The 21,812-nt window shown below is 39.3% G+C and overlaps 1 protein-coding gene across 19 annotated transcripts in view; it reads right to left on the bottom strand.

Annotated features, from left to right (window-relative positions):
- Positions 1-21,812, bottom strand: part of ARPP21 (cAMP regulated phosphoprotein 21) — a 151,650-nt gene that overhangs the window by 80,297 nt on the left and 49,541 nt on the right. For 14 of the 19 annotated variants that reach the window (XM_045798281.2, XM_045798286.2, XM_045798290.2 and 11 more), the window contains exons 7-11: positions 20,834-20,912; positions 20,110-20,169; positions 19,244-19,384; positions 5,468-5,576; positions 3,475-3,576 (exon numbers count right to left, since the gene is read on the bottom strand). In XM_045798281.2, coding sequence (XP_045654237.1) covers positions 3,475-3,576; positions 5,468-5,576; positions 19,244-19,384; positions 20,110-20,169; positions 20,834-20,912 — 491 coding nt within the window. The remainder of the gene's footprint in view (positions 1-3,474; positions 3,577-5,467; positions 5,577-19,243; positions 19,385-20,109; positions 20,170-20,833; positions 20,913-21,812) is intronic. The other 5 variants (XM_045798287.2, XM_045798289.2, XM_045798288.2 and 2 more) reach the window with 2 other exon arrangements.

The following is a 21,812-nucleotide window of genomic DNA, read 5'->3' as shown; positions in this document are numbered from 1 at the left end:
TGAACCTGTTTGAATGACTCCACTACTTAAATAGTAATTGGCAAGGGATGCTGCTTTTATTACCTCAGTTTTTAAATTATGAAGACACTAAATTAAAGGCCAGTTAAGAAAAACATTAGACACCTGTAACTAGTTTCCTCATGCTGGATTCTTTGCATCGGTTTTATAGTTGACTTACTATACTTGATTTATTACCTTGTGTACTTCAGGAATCTGGGAAGTGGTAATGGTCATTTGGGAATCTGGAATTGTATAGATGAAGGCCCCCCCCAAAGTGTTCTGTCTTTACGTAAGTGGAAAGGAAGATGTGTTACTATATGTATTCAAGGAAGTTCATATTACTATGTTATGTCCTTGTGTTTGCATTAATAAATGCAATATCCTGTGAACACATGGTGGTCCCCAATGATCCCTGCCTCTCAGTATTCACAACCAAGGTGTTTTTGTAGTACCTCCCACATCATACCAGTTTGGTCTGTGTGTCCAGCCGAATACAGCAGAAGGGAAGGTATGTCAGCTCCAAGATTAGGTTATAAAAGCCTGTAGCTTACATCTTGGGCTCTCTTTCTCTCTCTCGGATCACTTGCTCTGGGGAACCTGGTTGCCAGGTCATAAAGATGGTCAATAGCCTACGGAGAGGCCCACATAGTGGGAACTGAGATCTCCATCTAGCCAGCTAGGAACTGAGGCCTGCTGCCATGCGGGTGGGTTTGGAAGCAGACAACCACTCCATCAAGCCTTCAGATGACCACAGCCCCAGCTGATGGCTTGACTGTAACCTCACGAAAGCCTGTGAGCCGGAACTGGCCAGCTAAGCTACCCTCCGATTCCTGACCCACAGAAACTGTGAGGTAAAAAGCACTTTGTGTGTTTAATTTGTCAAATTTGGGGATAATGTGTTATGCAGCAATTAATAGCTAAACACAGGGAACATCAGCCTTGTGACTGCATTGTTTCTACAGAGCTGCAGGGCTGGGGAGAAAGCACTGGGAATCTTTTTTCCCCTCTAGGAGAGTGGCTCTTAGCCTTTTAAGGGGGATGAAAACTTGTAAAACTATGATAAACAATCAAGATCTTTTCCTAAGAAAAATGTACCTACACTCATGGACGTAATATTTTGCAGATGATGTCGGGGACTTTACTTAATATCTGACGACTTTTGATGAGTATACTCTGGGTACAGGATGCCAATTAAAAAACACCAGCCCAGGAGATCAGGTGGAAAAGTAATGCCAGAAACAGGCAGGTGCCCCACTTGTATTAATAAACCCGGAACTGTTGGCCACCAGAGAACCTATCACAGCAGCTCACACCCCTCCTCTACTCCTGCAGGGGGAAGAAACCACAGCATTTCAAAGAAGGTTGCCAAAAGATGCCATGGATTGGAAAAGTTATGACAATAGCTTGGCATTTAAGCTTTCCCACACTTCAGTCTGCTTTTACTTTTTTTTTTTTTTTTTAAGTAAGCTCCATGCCCAGCATGGAACCCAATTAAGGGCTTGAACTCATGACCCTGGGATCAAGACCTGAGCTGAGATCAAGAGCCGAACACTCAACCAACTGAGCCATCCAGGTGCCCCCAGTCTGCTTTTACTGTTTTAAGAAATGTCAAGTCAGCAGTTAGCTATTGAGGCTTGAAACAGCAACACTTGCTTCTAATCTTTAACCTGGGACCCAGATTCCTTGCTGTTGATCTCCTTAATTGGGCTGTCGGGAAATGCAATGTGTACAGGGAGTCGTGCTGACCCCTCCGTGCCTGCGATGACCCCTCTGTGGACACGGGGATGAACACAGGCAGCTTCTCCTCACAGGCAGGCATCAAGGATGCTTCTCCTGCCACCTAGCCCTTGAGTGCCCGGCAGTGTGGCACTACTCTGAAAAAAAAAGCATAATGTTTGTATATCACCTAGGTGATTAGTATTTGCTTTTCAACACAACTCATTTATAAATTTTATGACTTGCCAGAATGAGAATCAGAGGGAAATTGTGTGTGTGTGTGTGTGTGTGTGTGTGTGTGTAAGGCAGGGGGAGGGAAGGATGGGGAGAGAGAAAGAAAGAAAAAAGGTAAAAAATAAACTAGACTTCAGAAGACTTTCTCTCCGTGAAGGTCATCAAACAGGAAATTGCCGCTTCCTAGTCCACTGTACTATCATGAGTACAACAGAGCCTCTCCTTCCTTCATCCTTTTATCCAGGAAACACAGTTAAAAGCCTACCATGTGTCAGGCTATGCTTTGCATCACCAGTAACTATGACCATAAGAAAAGTCTAAGTAGCCCACACATACACAGAATCTTCTAGAATTGTACATGGACAGTATCTTTCTACAGCTACCTCGCTCACACTGGGCTAACTCCAGAGCTCTGAGCCAGATTATTCAATCGTTAAAGTTCCATTTTATTGTATCCAAGAAAGGCAGTGAGGCTCTACAAGAGGTAACAGAAACCTGTATCAACATGAAAGAAATGCACTGTTGGTGGAGTATGAATTTCCTCTGTAGCTTTATACTGAAGGATCCAGCATGAGTTGGAGGACCAGGGAAACTGGTTTGGGCCTGAAAGCTCCAAGGTCAGAAGGCCTCCTCCATGCTAAGTGGTGGAGCCTAGGTCTCTAGTCTGGCTTGGTAATGGCCTTCAGAGTGAATCACAAAGGGAGGTAGGATGGCCCACCTAACCCAGCAAAGACACAGAAGATCTGCGCAAAGGAGCTCCCGCCTCTACTTTTGCCAAGGGAAGAAGAGCCCACAACATCTTAGGAGGCTGACAAATGATTTCATGGAAAGGAAAAGCTATGATGGCACTAGCTTACCCTTTTAGCTTTCTTGCACTTGAATCCAGCTCTTTTAAATCACTTTTCCATTTTTATTTAATTTAATTGCATTTTATTTTGGCCACAGTGGGTAAAAGGATAGAAAAATCCCCCACCACATTTTCTTTGCAGGGATGTGAACAAAAGAAATCATTTTATGATTATTCCCTTGTGATAAACTGCTCACAGACCCAATTTGATCTGAAACTGAGGGGGAAAATGAGTATTATCATTTAACTTTGGTATAATAAAATGCCTGAGCTTGCTAAGAATGCAGAAAATCCTGTGTTTATGTATGTGATTAACAGATTCTCTTTCTTTTTTATATGTCTTTCTTCTGCACAACGTTAGGGTTAAAAAGACAATAGTTGGCTGTCTGTAGGCTAATATGGATGTGAAGGCAGTTTTTCAAATCTGGCAACCTTGCTGCGGACTTAGGGTCCATTTTATTGACCAAAATCACACGTCTATTCCCCCTTAGGTCAGATCCTAGGAATACACACGACCCTTGGCTACTTTTCCATCACTTCCCTGAACCAGGTCCTCTTCCAGAAACACCTCTGGTGTGCTGCCGTTCGATTTGTCCCTGGCTCCAGCTTCCTGAGTCCTGCCAGCTCACTGTCTGGGGAAGGACCACACTAAAGAGGCAATTAAAACAACTACTCACATCGTGTGCAAATATTCTCTCCCTCACTCTCTGATATTCCTCTTCTCTCTCTTCAATTGATTTACTTCGTCTGTCATCTCTAAATGGATGCATTCTGTTTTGCTGAACAGAAAAAAGAAATCGGTACGGTTATCCAAGTTGAGCTGCTGGAAATCTGCAGTTAAGCAACTGTCAGCTGAGAATAATAAATGTTCACTTAAATAAATGGAGCATGAAGAGTCTCATTCCCTCTGGTCCCTAAGGAGGCTGTGCCAGTGTGTGTGGTGTGCGGTGTGTGTGCATGACACGCAATGGCAGGTGTCTGCTGCTCCTGGTTGCTTCCCCACTGGATGTAGGCAGTACAGCTGTTTCCAGAACGAAAGCACCTGGATGTGCCTCAGGTGTTCAGCCAGTTCAACTGTGAAGTGGGTTACAGTAACGGACTCTGTCTCCTTTGCTAACCCGTATGCTTTGGCATCCTTAGACAAAGGCAGCATGTTGAGGAAATGGCTAGTTCAAGGTGGTTAAGGGAAGAAATGGCTCTGAAAACCTGGGCACTAGAGACACAGAACAAGGGAACAGAGAAAGTAATGGGCAGAAAGGAAACTGTGGACATGATGTCTCCATGTTCTAATTTGTGTTTCTTCTTTACTCAGTGACTGACTGGTCCTGTGCCCTGTGTTTTGCATAGAAAGTAGAAACTAAATTTGAGAAGCCTGTTTGTTGATTAGGGTCAATGCCAGGGAATCTAGAGTAACAATCCAAAGAATCCAGCATGAGGACTGGTCTTCAGCCTTGCATTTGCACTGCTGCCTGCATCTCAACTACCCTCCCATCGTGTTCTTGCCATTCCTCACAAAATGCTCTGCATTAACCACGTTCATCCATCCATTCAACAAACGCCCACTAAGTACACGACACAGGCATGTGGCTCGGAGTCAACGGGAGCTACTTGTCGCTTGATGGTGGTGGCGGTGGGGGTAGGAAGAAACGAGATACAAATGATGAACAGGTTTAAAAAAAAAGTGCGTCAGAGATGCACGTACTGGCTTCCAGTGACTCACTGAGAGTCATTAAAATAATAACTTGAGCGAGATGCATATTGTCTTACCTTTAAGAATTCTAAAGCAAAATCTATTTTCAAAAAATCTATTTTGATAGTCAGAGACACAAAGTATAATTGTAGTGGCATTATATAACTCCCTACTGTTCTAATTATTGTTTAACATTTGTTTGCTTTTGCCATTCACTTAGTTTTCTTCTTAATCACCCTGGATCCCACCCTCCCCAACCCCCAATCTGGAGAAGAGGTTTAGCAAAGTCTCTCTACCCTTGCCGAGGAACCATGAATAAGGCTACTCTAGGACAACATAATGTTTTGTCACAAGCAAAATGCACAACGAGGAGAAAGTTCTGCTACATTTCATGCAAAACAAGCACACGGTTTACATGGACAGTAGAACATGGGAAGGAGGAGAGGGGAGACTAAAACATGAACTCGATTCTTCTCTGTGAAGACTTATTTTAGGAGAGTTGCAAAATCCACCTGTCCTCACCATAACAAGGTTTGTTCTTTACAGCTACACCAGTTGGTCATCGGTCCGTATTGAGAATCCAGCTCAATTTGTGCACAACTGAAGGACAAAGCTGTAGGAGTGGAAGGACTGCCATAGTTACACAGACATCTGGAAATGCGATGACAAAGCTTTTCCCGACAGCTCCGGCCGTGGCATCCCAGCCCGCCCAACACATGCAGCAGGAACTGCGCCAAGCACCACCCATGCAGCCCAACGCAGAGCCATTGCTGAAGCAGTCAGGACATGTGCTCTTGGCTACCCACTGAATGCCAAAGGGGGAGGCGGGGGGGGGGGCAAGGAGGTCGGAAAGAGGACAGTCAGTATCTGAGGCAGGGGGGAGCTGGGGGAGGGAGAAGGGGACAACAGAACGACAAGAACATAAGTCAGCCCACCTTCAAAAACAACAATGTCAGCCACTCTCAAACTTGAGAACCAACCTGATTGTCTTCTTTATCAATACTAGAGTTATCTCGCTTCAAGATAAACCGCTTCTGGGATTCTTCACCTTTTTCATCTTTTAAATGTTCACAAAACCTTTGCTCTGGTCTGCCAGCAAAGTAAAACATATCAATAAAAAAGTTTTCCCCCCTGTTTAAAGTTATTTTCTTAGTGCTGTTTTTCCCCCACAGTGGCATTCAACTTAAAAAAAAAAAAAAGTTACGCGTGGTTTTGATGCTAGAATTGCCGGCATTATACAGGTAGGTAATAATATGTCACTTCACAGGTCTTGCGAGAATACCTTTTGTTGTTCTGAATTCGGAGTCCTGTTTGCTGAATGCTTCTCACCACGGCTGAAGTTAAAAAAACATTTTAAAGGCCTGAACATATGTAGCATATAGATGTTTACTTTCATTATTTTGACCTCCATTACTCCTGAATTCAATCTAGTTCACAGCCACATTGTCAAACAAATACACATGTTTAGAACTGGGGCAGACCATATTAATTCACCAATGTCTGCAGATTTGAGGATGGCTCCTGTCATACCGTCCCTCTTAAGAGCCATCAGAATCCATAGTGAGAGAGGGTCATCTATAAATTCCTTTCATCTTTCAATGACAAATGCTCTGGAATCTGGCTCCAGTAGACTCTGACATCCTTGACCATGTCTTGTAAATCAGTTCAGTAATTGGGGAAACAGGACATATTTAGTTTAAACAACTTAATGGCTGATTAGCATGGGGAAAATGCTCCAAGCAGTTACACACTATTGATTAGTCAATTGATTTTTTTAGATCCTCTTAATCATTTTATACTATTACTGGAAAGGGCTCCACGTTCTTGTTAATTTCCCACACTCATCACTGCATGCCACAGAACTCAATGAATGACTTGGGCATGGGTTCACCCCCAGAGGAAGTGCTAAAATGTTTGTCCCAGGTTTAGAAGAAGTTGTAATTGATGACTCTCATTAAAGCATCTCTGTCATGTCTGATGGATTACTTCTGAAGCCCAGTGGGTTTTCTATCTCTACTGGGTTCATTATGCATTGTTATTGGAAAGCCACTTCACAGTGTCTGTTGTTTAATATGGGTGACCAGTAATTAAGGGAATGTCATAGTTTCCTTCTAGCTCCCAAATAAGCAAATGGCATGTTGAAAACAAAGGAGTCGTTTAAGTATGTGGTTCAAATCTTGACACAATGCACCCTTTTCTCAAATACATGTACAGAGATTATACTGATATTGGTGAGCAGATACTAACACAAAATTGGAATAGTACCAGTTATGGCTTCCAGAACTGTGTATAGTTTTGGCAAAATGGTATCATTATCTTACTCAATCCTTACGATAAAACTTTGATATAGGAGAAGCAAATATTTCATGCCTCTTTTACAGATAAAGAAGCCATCCTTCCTTGATCCTTTGACTCCCAAGTTTATAGATTTTCCCAGCAAGCCACAGGCATTAAACAGTCTATTCACAACCTTGCAGAGATGTGATTCAGTTTCTCCCCTTCCACAGCACACGGCGGCGGGCCGGAGGCCCTCCAGCCTCACAACGAAGAACAAAAACCCTGCATGACATCATCCGAAAGATCAATGGAGATGTTTTCCACCAAAATTAAAATGTAAAATATGATACAACAAACAATCTGCAAGTGCAAATATGACATTTGAAAATCAGAGCACTAAGGGAACAAAGTCAATGTGCACTTTACAGTGAAAAGGCCATTTCCAGTGGAGAAGGTAGACGTGCTTCATTCATAGCCGGCTCAGGGCACACCTGTCACCCCACTGGAGAGTCCTACAGTGTTAGTGTGAGCACCGGCAGGCCGCTGTAAGCCATAACGATTCTCCAGGAACTTTTTTTAAAGCCTCCTAACGTTTCCAGCTGATAATTAGATGTTACTTGTTTGTTTGTTTGTTTTTTAATGTAGCAAGTGAAATTGGGATATCAACTTAAATACAAACGCTGATTGCATCAATGCTAAGTAAGTCTCTCTGAATGTGCTTAAACTCCATAGCCTGGTGAATTCTAGTAGATAAAATGCTTTGCTTGCTGCCAAGTTTACAGATCTACTTCTTGTATGTGTTGCTAATAGTCCGTAACTGTTCATTTAGACATAAAATGGTCGGGAAATGTGAACTTTTTGATTCACAAGCAGGTGAATTTGCTTTAGACTAACTTCTTTAAGAAGAAAACTGCTTTGCGATTTCAGCATACTAACCGGGGAGAGAACGTGAGCTCCATGTTTGTAGAGACCTTGCTTTTTAAATACTTAATTCTTCGTGCCTAGAATGGTGCCTGGAATATGGGAAGCATTTGGTTGAATAAATAAATTAATCAATGTATGAACGAATGAAAATTTAATAGAGCTGTTTATGAATCACCATATTTTAGGGACAGATCAAAGAGTCACTGAATAAGATATGTAGTCATAAATTTTTAAATTACAAAACAACAAGAGAGAGTTTGCTTAGCAGAATCATAAATTCAAATTTAGAACATGAGGAAGATCTTTAAAGATCAAATTTATGTTTTGGTTCAAGTTGACAAAAAAGAATTATGTTACTTTTAAAAAGTTTTTAAAATTTGAGGGCATTTTGGGGAAAAAGGTGGAAATGAGAATCTCAGGGTTTTTTTTAGTTTGGAACGCCTCAGTTTAAAGTATTATAGCTACAAGAGCTGTTCAAACATTATTTTTGAAATTTCATTTGCATTTCTTTTCTTATTTGTTTTTCATTGCAGGACATATTTAGGAAAAATACATCCATCACATAAGAAAAGAATAGTCAAAGGAGCTTGTTCTAATCAATAACGTAAATGTGATACAGAGGAAAAGTATTTCCTGTTCTGATACATATTATGTCAAGTTCATTCTCCATAATAGCTTTTCAAAAATATCTTGTTTAAATTTTTTTCAGACTTTAGAACCTAACAGTCAAAATTATTAGTCCCTTCATGATTTTCCAAAAATATTTTAAGTGATTGTAAAATAACCATTTGAAGTTTGTGTAAAAGGGGAAAAAAAAAAACACAGTAAGATTGTTCCAGGTTGATTTTATTAAGAATTCTCTATTACTCTAGAGCTAAAGGGCAATTTGCAGTTTAAACTCATGCAAACTAAAGTATACAACTCAAGTATTGCATGTGATTGAAATACAAATTACTGGTAATGCACCATTATATTAGAGCTTTTAAAAATCCTTTTTACCAGAAATTTAACATCATAGCAATGTGACTTCTTAGCCATAAACTGAATGGAGCTGAAGTAATATATTATTTAAAATGGGAATGAATAACTTTTAGTGTATCAATATGAGGATGTAACTCTAAGACAAACTCCTCCAAGCTGCAAAATGTCATGGTATTTATTAAATTAATGATAGCTAGAGTTAACTACATACATATCTCATAGTCATGCATAACACAGGTCTGATTGCTTTTCCTGATGGACTATAGTCCATGAGGTATTATTTCTAGCTTTCTCTCTCTCATCATCAAAAAGCAGAAAAAAGGGATAATCTTTCTTCTTGGCGAAAAGATAGTTTCTTCTTCTTAAGGCACAATTTGTAGTAGGGTATTTATTCTAAAACTCATTTTTCGTGTGTGGTGACAGTACTGGCATTTCCAGTCAGTGTCTTGGTATCTCCAATCAAACCTCTGAACAATCAGAATTAAGTCCTCACTGTTCCTCATTAGACAGAGCTCAGGATCTGAGAGGCAGTGTGGCTGAGTGAAACCCTAAGTAAGACATTCAAACTCTGTCTTCTAGTCAATCTGTTACAATTTTAGGGTTTCCCCCCCCACTTTAAGCTTACGATAAATGAACACTCATTTTAAAAATCTTTTTCATCTAAAAATATTTTCACCGTCAGTTTCTTGAGACCGAATTTATTAGTTTTCTTCCAAATAGTTAAGCTTAATCCCTCCTCTCCCCATATACACACAGATGAAAAATTCAATTCTACTAAATATGGACAGGCTCAAACGGGAATCTTTGCATTTCATACCAAATAACTGAAAGACAGTCATCAATATGCATAAGTATCTTAACAAAAAAAGGTTTCTGTGCACAACAGGATAAAATATTTTGATGGTGTAAGACATCTATCAAAAATATTTTAATAGCCGAACATATTAGGGGAATCTAAGAAGCACTGTTCCCTTAGTACTTTTAAGTCTTCAATTAAAATATTTATAGCTGATGTTTTTTATTTAAAAAATAAAATCTTACACTCTTCTTCAAGTATTTCTTAACTTCCCCTACCATTTGGTGATTTTATACCATTTCATTGTCTTTTAAATGAGACCACATCTTAGAAACCCCATATAAGCAGTACTAAGTATCCAGCTTCCTTTATTAGCATCTTCCAAACTCATGTTCTCAATTTTCTATACCTTTGACAAATTCATTTTATTCTTCTCTGTCTCAATTGTACTGTATATATAAACAGAGCATTTATGTTGAAAGTATAACGTCTAACAAGAAAAATGAGAATAGTTGTCTCTGGATGGTGGAGTAATGGGCAACTTTTACTTCTAACCTTTTATATATTTGTGATCATTATAATAAATAGCATTTTATAACAACAAATAATAAATGCTATTGGTTTAGAAATATATGAAACCAATTCAACAACCTTCAAGTGGCTTGTATATAATCATTGAATTGTGGAAAATTAAAATATTCTTATGTTTTGAACATTTTCTTTCATGTCCTATATGATTTTATGATCTAAAGTGGATATCTAGTTGTTTCATTTTGTCAAAAAAAAAATCACCCTTTTTATTGCTACGTCCTTGTTGATCAAAGTGCATAGAGACTTGCATTTACTAATGATACTCTAAGGATAATAACAAACTGACAGTGTTTAATCTCAAGACCTTTTTTTTTTCCCTCTTTAAAGGGAGAATCTAAATAATAATGATACAGAAAAAAGATAAGAGGGATGAGGGGGAAAGGGAAGAAAGGAAGACATTATGAAATTTGAAAAAGAGAGAGAAATCCTATGCATTAAGACCTAGAAGATTATATTCTGTGTTCGTGAATTTGGCTATTTCTGAACAGTACTGAGCATGGTATTGCCAACAATACCAAAGAGGCACACACATCAGATGGATACACTTACCCTAACAAAACAAGTCTGTTTCTGCAAGTTTACCTATAAATTGAGGATTTCCACAAACGAAAAAAAACTTTTTTAAAAAGGGCTAGATTATCACTGAACTTTTAAGTTCTCCATCTTCCATTTCAATATTACATGAACAGTAAAAGGCGGTAGCATTAATATATTCAATGACCAAAGCTCCATTCCCCCAAAGCACAATGCATTTGAATAATCCAATAGCTTTATATAAAATGGATGCGAACTAGCATAGTAAATTTAACATAGCAGTAGTTTTAATAATTAAGCTAGTTTTAAACAATTCGCATATAAATGCTGGTAAGCAGGCCTAACAAAAGTTTGACTTTTCAAAACATGCATTGTGGTGTCTTTTCAGCTCTGCACCTTACTAAATGTGTGCTTTTTACAATCTACTTCACATCCTTAAGACGGAGGTGTTGTTTGTTTGTTTTATTGTAAAAATGAAAGACAATAATAATTCTTAGAGTATTTGGGAGAATCAAGGAGATACAAGATAATGCAAGTTGAGCATCAAGCCCAATGCCAGGTACCAGGGAAGCACTCAAAAGACGTGATAAGCCATCATTACCATTGTTCCTATCTTTCTGAGTGGTCAAATCTAAAGCTACCCCCAATGAATATTGAACCAACATTTACATTAGTGTTAACCTTAATTAGGATAAATCCAATCTGCACTATAATATTCAAATAATGGTTTGATTCATGTGTTCCAAATGAAGCAGTAACAATTGTCGGAAAGTAATGTTTTCTTTTGAAACTGCTGAATGTGATTATTGTTTCTTGGCACGAAAAGCTTTTTGCTTACACATTACAATGCTGTGTATAAAAACATTCCATTTAAGCTTATATGCAAATATAGTATTTTACTTGCTGAGAAGGTCCAGAGTGATCGGTGTGCTTTAACTGATAGAAAATGACTAAATATTTTTTGTATGTGTAAAAAAATGCTGCTTTTTTTCATTTTCCTGTTTTATAGGGCAGGCGGGTGGGAAGCGAGGACTGTGCTCCCTTGGGAACGCTGTGGTATCTTGAAAGGCTGGGAGGCTGAAGGAGTACAGCTGTGGGGTAAAATGTATTAGGAGCGCATCCACTTCTCGAGGTAGATTCCAATTTATTGTTTGAAGATTGGTACCAATAATTACAGTCTAGCATTTAAGTATGTGATTCAGTGGAAACCAGACACCTTTGACCAGTAAACACAACTTTTCTTTCTACTGTATGGCCAATTCTATCTTTCCTAAAGTTGTGATAACATGCTTATGGCCTTTCCACTCTCAGAAATCTTAAGATCAACAAGACACAAGAACTACATCGAGAAGACCAGCTGTTCCTTAGATACAGCCAGACCCACATCTTCAAGTATGCCTGAAAACTGTCCCCGAGGCACAAAGGCTAAAGTGACTGCCAATCCTAAAGGTGGATCTAGAAGCAAGAAAGGGAGAGCTCTGCAACTGGGTCTCATTCTGTAGCCTACAGCGAGCAAAGCTGCAGGGGGAAGCAACCGCGTTCTAGTAATATCGCTTCCTCCAAAGCTATTGCACATTTGGGATAAGACTGTATGCGGTATATATGTATACAGTGAACCCTTCTCCAACTGTCCCAACCCATACGACACAGATCATATATTTACAAACACACACACACACACAGTCCTGATGAAAGTTATCTCAGTTCCTTAAGTAAACTATAAACAGAAGACAGACATGTTCTATAGCCTATAGTTCTTGTGTTCAAAGCATGACACTGAACATCAGAGATGCCCTTTCCACTCGGCACCGTCTAAGAACCTGGAACTGGGTTTTGTCTTGCTTCAACATATGCCAGGAAAGTTTTTCATCCAGTGTGCTCTGGAGTTTTAATGTCCACCTTAGTATTACAATTGTTTCATTGAGTTCCCTGTTCAACTTTAAAAAATAACGAAATACAAATTAGGGTTTTGTAAGGAAACCAAGGGATAGCGTTTGGTTTTCTTCTTCCTTTTTCATCATTTCAGAGTATTGATCTATTCACATTAGTGTTTGTTTCCCTGAACTTAGGAGAAGGGTCACGGCTGAGGCAGGAGCAGCAGATTTCAGTCTTAGATCTTCTCTGAGTTGACTAAGTAAGATCAAGACATGAATCTCAATTTTTGCTCCTGTAAAATGGGCTAGCTTTATCTACCTCGAATTATGTGAGCTCACTAGCGTATTTATTTATTTAAAAGCATCACCACTCCATGGAAAAGCTCTTTTAAGAGAAAGTTACATTAAAAAGGTCTAATGGGATAGGAGTCGCAGGCATGTTTCATTTCCAAAATTAAGGGGTAAATCATCCATGCCACATCCAAGAGCCATAAATAATTTCAAGTAGGGAAAGGAACACAACAAACTTATTTTCTCTCCTCACGATATATTTCTGAGACTTACCTATCTCATCGGCAGGATTCATTCTCTGAAGTATTTGAGAATAATATGAGAAAATACAACATTTGAGAGAAAGGATACAGAGTTTGACCAATGTTAACAAATCAGTCTTACTTTGAGCCTGAGTATTGATTAAAGGACTAGGTGGTCGGTTCAGTAAATAAAGCTTCATGGCTTTCCTGAGAGCACTGTGATTCTTACTTAGGTTTCTGATCTTTGGCTTCGAGTCAGATGCTTTTCAAGGCTATTCCTATAAAAAGTGCAGAGTACATTTACCACGTTTAGAAATAACAAGATGCCAACCAACCACTCAGAGAGATTTCCAAGAGGCACTTGAATAAATTGATGCCTGATCTTCTTCAGAGAATCGTTAAGCAAGCAGCAGTATCAGGAGTAAACCGCTACTCAGTTTACTGACGGTGCCATTCACATGCCCAGCCCAAGGAAATGGAATAGAACACATGTGGGAAGGAAAGCTGGGGGTTTTAGTTAGTTTTGTTCTAAATCCCCTGGATCGCTTGGATCACCATTCTCAGGAATCCAGGCATTGTGGTCTCTTAAGGTGTGGGCCCATATCTCTGCCTTTGGATCATTATTCTTGTTTCATGCATTCTGGGGCCAGGGATCTCTCTCCTCCAGTGGAGATGTCATTTCCTTCTTTGCTCTGCACTCTGCCGAGAGTAGGGGATTTGAGGCAATGACAGTGGGTGGGTGCCAAAGTCAAAAGAAAAAATATTCAAGAGATGACAACCTTCTAACATGACAATTATCTGGGACTAGTTAAACAGTTACTCTGACATATGCAAAGACATTCAGATACACATGGGACTCTCTTTGCCTATGACTGATCTTGGCCCTTTGGAAAATACTAATGCAAGGAGATGGTTTCAAGCCTCCAAATGATACAACCTGAGCATATATCCTTTCTCTAACACGGAGAAAGGCAGACAGAGGTGAAAAAAGAAATCATCTAATAAAAGAACAATGGGCTGCTTTGGGCTAAACACCCAGAAAAGTACGCAAAAGACAATGTGGAGATCAGAAAGGCAGACAAAGAGAAGGGCAAAGATTCTCATATAAAAATAGACTCATATATTTGTAGCATTTAAATATTTTTTTATAAAATCGTTGTTCGTATTTTTAGCCTCAATCCAAAAAAGAAAAATAAAAAGCAACAGTATACAGAGTAAGTATATTTTAAATATCACTTGTAGCACCAAAATGACACAGACCCTAACACCCCCTACCTGGATTCCCAAGGGGCTCATTTGCTGCTACCACCTAATCTGACAGTTAACAAAGAATCCCAACAGAAAACAACTTAAAAGTGCTACAGAGTGAAACGTATTTCTGGCAATATACAGGGAAAAGAGGGATAAACTAAAGGTGATAGAACATAACAGGGTGAGTCTCAGCTCGAAAATGCCATTCGTCATTTCAACAAAGGCTGTAAATTCTAGTGCGGGGCATCTCCAGCTATTCAGACCCAATTTGTGGACCGATAATTGTGCTGGGAGGCTCCAGGTGACACATACTCACCTGTTCTTACCCTGGCTAGCTCGGAGAGCCAACAAGGCTTCGGGGCTGGAGGGTCAGGTGACTTCCTGGTCAACTCTCTAAAGTACCCAAGTTTGCTCAGAGAAAGGCACCTTCCTGGAACGTCTCCCACATGAGCACGGCTGTCATTTCCTACTCTCTCTGGACTCCTGTATCCTTCAACCTCAACCCACACTCTTCTGGCTCTGGCATGAAACCATGGATCTGGACAATTGGCTTGCCTGTAGCAGTAATTTCGTAATAATACAATAGGTAGGTTTACCTCCTACACTGACATTATTGTTAAGTGTAGCTTTTTCATTTTTAGGGGAAAAAAAGATTGAAGTAGAGTAAAGCAAGGCTGAAGCTGAATCGATATCATCCCCCTACCAAATGCTGCAGTAGTGATAAACACAGAGAATGTAGCAAGAACTGTCAAATTGTGGGAAGTATGCACTGTTTACTGATACCAGAGTTCGTATTTGAAAATATCTCCCCTCCCCCCTGGGCCCATTCACTGTTTCTTATCAGACAGCAAAAGACGTCAAAGAGGTGGAATTCCTGACCAATCCAGGGAATCTTGTTGAGGATTTTGCGCAAGATGTTCTGGGTGTTTTTGCTCTAAGAGAGTTAGATTATTTAAGAAAATCGTTCTTGGCATTTAACAAACTGACTTGGATCCCAGCCATGCTAATCATTGCTTCTCTGTAATCCCAAAATTGAACTTGAGTGTGTGCCTCATTTTCTGCTTCTGTAAAATAAGGCTCTAATTACTTAGGTTGTAAATATGTTTTCAGGATTAAATGAAATAATATACATGAAATAAGAGGTAACGTATCCAGTGCAATGAATAATAAGTAGGTAATGCTCTTGTATCACTTAAGCAACTGACAAGTCTGTCCTTAGACAAACTTTTTTCATCATGAAGGACAGATATATTTTATCTCAGGAGATCAGAGAAGATCCTGGAGGAAAGTAAAGTACAGACACCCACAAATACAATTCTCACAGGGTATTGTCATGAGTAAATGTTTTGAACCTCATGTGAAACTATTCTCTCTCTGGGCAAAACTTAATATCCTCAAGTCACACTGTATAATTACTTGAACTGTTCATAATCTAGAGAAGCAAGGATTCTGGGTAATAAATTCCAGCCATTTTGTTGCTGGTAGGCATCCACCTCAGAGGACCAGTGTCATTGAAGAAGAAAAATTAAAAGTTATATTAAAACATGCTTTCTCTCTGTCAGCCTTTTAGTTAATTTTGTGTCCTCCATCTGCATTTTCCTGCATTTCTCTCAAGCTCTGGTGCCATTTAAAATACGCATCTTCATGTGTTGGCACTAAAGTAGTATCAAACTCTACCCCCTGCAAGGCATTCCCAAAACACAAAACCTACAAGGAGTCATCTGAGGAATTTCCACCTCCACCTCCCTCCCCCACATAAGTGGAAATATTTCCATCCAATAATATTCTCTTATAATACATCTATTACTCTGATCCCCATGACCATCACATGCCATTTGCCCTGACAGCACAACTCTTGAAATTTCCGAAGAACCAAAGATAATCAAGACACCCAAGACTTAAACAAAATGTTCTGAACAGAATGTTCCATTTCAAACTTCAAATCCAAAAGGACATGGTCACAAACTTCTGGAATACTTTTAAACACACAACCTTCTACAGAACAACAATTCTCCTTTGCTAAAGCTGCCGACAGTGATTCAGGTTCTGAGAGTTTGACTTACTGCTATTTGAAAAAAATGATATTTAATTCATCCCCTTCTCTTGTCCTGAAAGATATCAGCACCTCCTTGCCCCCATCCCCAAACAACAGCCACTCAAATAGAGGATGATCGGAAAGGGGGCTGGAATAGAACAGCACGACTTGACAGCTCTGGGTTGAACATTAGTAAGCTCAACTCTTCAGGAAATACCTTAAAAGTCCATGACCTACAGTCATTTGTCTTTTTTGTTTAGGCATGGCCTGATACACGGAAAGGGTCTAGAGTGTGTGTGTAAGAGCAGGCACAAGGAAGAGACGGAGCCAGTCCGGGCCCTTCCATCATAGCAACTACACGTGAAGTGTTCTCTGAACGTGCCCTCTTTTGCTCTTCCGGAAGGCATAAACAAGAGGTGTCTATTTAAAATTGGCCATTTCAAAAAAAAAAAAAAAAGCTAGTGTTCTCCTGCACTTGAAGAAGTCTAGTAAAATGATAATATGATACCGATTAGCCAGAAAATGGAAGTTTTAAGGGACAGATTATATCCTCCAGCAGTATTTGGAAACTTACAAGAATCATACAAGTTCAGACAAGAGCTGCTCAATAGAACTTTCTGAAATAATGGCAATATTCTATGAATGTTCTGTCTCATACGAGCACTTGAAATGTGGCTAACCTGACCAATGAACTGAATTTTGAAGCTTAAATCTTATTTAAATTTAATTAATTTAAATCAAAATGTAAATAGCTCTACGTAGCTAGTGGCTACCATTTTGGACATTGCAAGTTTAGAACCACCACTCAAGGGGTGCCTGGGTGGCTCAGTCATTAAGCATCTGCCTTCAGCTCAGGGCGTGATCCCGGTGTTATGGGATCGAGCCCCACATCAGGCTCCTCCGCTGGGAGCCTGCTTCTTCCTCTCCCACTCCCCCTGCTTGTGTTCCCTCTTTCACTCACTGTCTCTATTACTGTCAAATAAATAAATAAAATCTTTAAAAAAAAAAAAGAAAAAGAACTATCACTCAAAGTTTACTGAGAGTCTTTACACGGTGCTTAATTTTCTCAAAAACCACTCTACCTAGAAACAGGTCTCCAAACATGTGCGCTAATATTGTGACCATGCAGTTGCAAAATCAACGTGAATTAACAATCAATGCACTATCTCTACTAGTTGAACCTGTATCAACCAACATATTTGATCTATGGGCTTTTCCATGTCTGTTATGGCCTAAAGAGAAAAAGAGGAAAAGAACAAATGAAAAGGAAAATTGTCATTGCTGGCCTATTTTGCAATCAGTGTGTCCCTGCACTTACGGTATCTGAGGGTCATAAAGAGAAACCAGAATGGAGAATGAAAACCAACAACAGCAACAATGAGGAATGCTTGATGGAGAGGGGACATATAAAGGATTAAAGGACAGTGACCTTTCATTCCAGCGACAGTTGAAAATACGAGGTGCATGTCCCAGCAATCTGATAAAGTGGAAAAGCTGATAAATTTTAAAATGTATTTTGCCAGTACAGTAGAATGCAACGTAGGACCCAATAATTCTGAAGCTTTGAGAGCCCTTAAATATCATCCACTTCAAACTCCTCTGCAGATAAATAAGTAATTGGAAGCCCAGAGAAGCAAAGAGCTCGGTGTCCCTGAGATAATAGTCCAGCTCCATCCCAGATTTCTGTTTGTGTTCTCTCCACTATGACCTTCACTCTCGTTCTGCTGAACACAGACTGAGCCTTGAGTAGAGAAAGAGCCTCATCTCTAGCCATACTTGTCCAGACTCTGGTGAGCAGAAAACAGAGTGTTCGATTGTTTTTATTTTATTATTTTTTTAGAGATTTTTAAAATTTATTTATTGGAGAGAGAGAGACAGCACCAACAGGGCAGGAGGCAGAGGGAGAAGCAGACTCCCCGCTAAGCAGGGAGCCCGACCTAGGCTCAATCCCAGGACACTGGGATCATGACCTGAGCCAAAGGCAGACACTTAACTGACTGAGACACCCAGGTGCCCCCAAAAATAGAGTGTTTGAAACACGCTGCTCTGCTTGACACCAACGCTACCTTCACTAGCACAGCATTCCTAAAAACCATGTAATTTACACAAGTTACCAAGCACACTGTGAAAAAAGAAATTACAATGAACAAATGTTTTACGAGAATGCTTTGCATGGGGACAGTTTTTCAGCTTAACATGTATTTGCTACAGAAGTGGCTTGCTCTGTGCTCAAACCATACATGACTTTAAGAGAGCCAGGTCCAAATTTCCAAAGCACATGACTACTCATCCTATGCTTTTGGTGACTCAACAGGGACCATGAAAAGATATTAAGATAGAAGCAAACGATTACTTTAAGGAGAAAAACCAAATAAAACTTAGATATCTAGCTCAAAATTCTCCTTTTACAGGTGGGGAAAAAAAAAAAAACCGAGATGGCAGATTTTAACTGACTTGTTTCAAGTCACACAGCTAGTAAGTAAAAGAATTGGGACTTAAGGCGCAGGATTTCCGTCTCTGGGTGCAGAGTACTTCGTTACTCTAGAAACCACAGTAAGACAGAAGTCTACAAACCAGTAAAAGAAAGACAAGGACAATTATCCTGTATATGTCATTGCTGTTTTAAAATGTCTGTTTTTTGAATTTGAATTATACTTTGACATAAAATGTCCCATGCCTTTTTCTGTAATCACACCGAGTACTGGTGGAAGAAAGAAACTTACGTTTCGTGAACTATGTAAAAGATCTGGGAATAAACCCTCTTTACTGCTTAGATTTCATAAACTTTCCCGGTCCTCAGATAATCTCCTACAGAAAAATGCCACACGCTGCTGATAAGTGCAAGAGATAAATAACACTGCACATTTTAAATGTCATGTACTTTGAATTTTATAACATGCTCTTATAAATGAGTCCATAAGAGAAAAGAAAGTGCTAAATAAATACAGTGATGGGCTTACATTCTTGTGCTGCTGGTCTTGTTGATGATAACAGATTTCCCGGTTTGATCCACATTGTGGTCCAACCCAAAGTAAGCTGCCACCCGATGGACGAGCATCCTCTGATAGGATGACATCTGAGGGAACTTTTTATAATGGTTACTGGAAAGGAACACAAGAAGCAGTGCAATCAGCATTTGTGTTTCTGGCCCGTAGGACATTCTGTAGGTACACACACAAAACCATTCTTTTTTCATCCAAACCACGAAGCTTATTTCGTCTCTGGCATCACTTCATGTCCTCATTTCCAGACAATTTTCCACTTATTATGGATTTATCGATTAAGCCACACTAAGTATCTTTGTTTCACAGTTGCACATTTCTCACAGCAAAGGGAACTTAATGTCTGTTGGAAAGTATTCTATTTTAGTCCATGATACCTTATCAACAGAGCCAGGCTCAGGACAAATCATATGACATAGTATGTGACTGCAGATGCCTATCTGGAGATGTGTCATTACACGGTTTACACTGAAAGCAGCACAATTATGACCAGGCATAACTGACTGCAGCCAGCTGGAGCCCATTAAAAAACTATAATAAAAATGAAAAGGGTTGCTTCTTGTCACAGCTACTCTATGCTAATCAGCGGCCCCCTGTTTATAGCCATTTTGTCAGGAATTTAACAAGCAGGAGCACACATGGTCCAAGCAACAATTCCCATCAATATATAGCTTCTAATCCTAATAGCGTCTCCATTTAACAAATCGGCAAACATATTAAATAATGTTTTATCTATCCTTAAATCTTTCCAGAATGAATCATTAAACCCAAATACCAAACCAAGGCACATCATATAAATTAATCAGCACTGCAATATAACATACTTGTTGTCACCAATGAAATCAATAATTTCCTGCTCCATTTTCAAGAGTATCATCCTGTCCCTGCAAAATAAATGTTAAAATGTAAAGGTCTGAGGCACTTGCCATTCCCAAAAACCTAAAAAGTTCATTTGCGTGTCTGAAAAAGATTGGTTAAGTCTATGTGACTATAAACCTTTACCTAACTCTTCTCTAGAATATGCTGTCCTTATGCATATGATTTCATTCTACTGAAGATTATGTCTCATTTCATTTGTAAAGTATTTCGTAATATTGAAACTTCTGCAGTTTTAATGTTAATTAAGACATGTAAGGTGTTAAGCCCATAAGACACATCAAATACATTGTATATTTTAAATTACTAGGAAATTGGAGCGAAGCCAAGCCCAAGTAAATAGTTATAGAACTGCAGTCAAACATAATCAGTTTATTTAACATTGACTCTCATTCTCTCTCTTTTTCCCCTTAATCAGTATCTCTTTGTGACCAGGAACGCAGAACTCGTAAACTATAATTTATTCATTGGGTAACTACCCAGGAATTAAGACTATCTAGAAACAGTAAACATGCAAACCACTAGCAGAAGAGAGGAAATATAAGAGAGAGTTTAAGACATTAGAAAATGTGCCTGCACTTTACAACTCTGTACTTAGAAGTGCTTGGACTCAGGACTTCACAAAAGTCTACCTGACTCTTCTAAAAGTAAGAGGTTTATTTAATAATTTACCTGGAATTATTCTTTAATGTGTTAATCAGAAACTCATGTAAGTCTATGCCAGTAGAATCCGTGTATTCTTGGCTGCAATCTGAAACAAACAGCAGGAGGGAATTGTCAGGAATGCTGATGGGGAAGGAGGGTGGAAAAGGTTTCTCTCTTGTTGGGTAAATTTTAGGTGAAGCTATTGGCGTGAAGGTACATGTTTCAAAACTAGCAAATTGGCAGTGTAACACCAGAATGAAAACCAGATTCGCGATGGAGGAACCCAGTAGATCCTGAGAGTGGAAAGATCCAGCTGTCACGGGAGGGGATGTGGGCACAGTCGGGTAGGAGGTTGGTGGGTGAAATGTCACGTGTTCATTCCCTGCTGTCAATCAGCAAGGCCGCGGCCTCCATGTGACAGGTACTACCAACCCACAGAGAGAGCTCTCAAGAGTTCAAGATTCCAGGAAACCCTTTTTCTCTTAAAATGGAGAAGGCAAAAAATGAAAACTCTGTGATAAGGCTGTCTAAATATTCATCAGTACAAAACACAGGAGGGCACTAAACATTCCCAAGTCTTTCAAATCTTTTGATGCTAGCTAAAGCTTACTTTCTAAAGCTAGCTTAGGAACCTGCACTTTACTCCTGTCACATCTTGGGTTTTAGACATTCAGTAGCAGAAATAATCATTATAAGCAGATACATGGCTACAGAGCATAATATAAGCAGTCATCATTCCTCAGCTGATCGGATGCCCTGTTCTTTCTCAGTTATTAAAAAAAAAATGTCTACTGCAAAGTTATTTATTCATGGTATACTTGATTTCAACTTAACTTACTTTTGTTTTAACTTTTGTTTCCTTTTTCTTGTTTTGTTTTTGTACAACTGTATGTATGGCCAACAATTTGAAAAGTCTGGACTATGGGCTTGGGGTTTTAGAAGGAATAGATTTTTTTTTCTTGGAAAAATTTTATTGGAGTAGAAGTGTATATTTTTTAGGTGAGAC

This window comes from Ursus americanus, chromosome 20 (assembly GCF_024610735.1).
Source record: "Ursus americanus isolate L20-20 chromosome 20, mUrsAme1.1.p, whole genome shotgun sequence".
NCBI classification, from domain to species: Eukaryota; Metazoa; Chordata; class Mammalia; order Carnivora; family Ursidae; genus Ursus; species Ursus americanus.
Note: the sequence above shows the minus strand (reverse complement) of the source record. Positions and strands in the feature narration are given on the sequence as shown.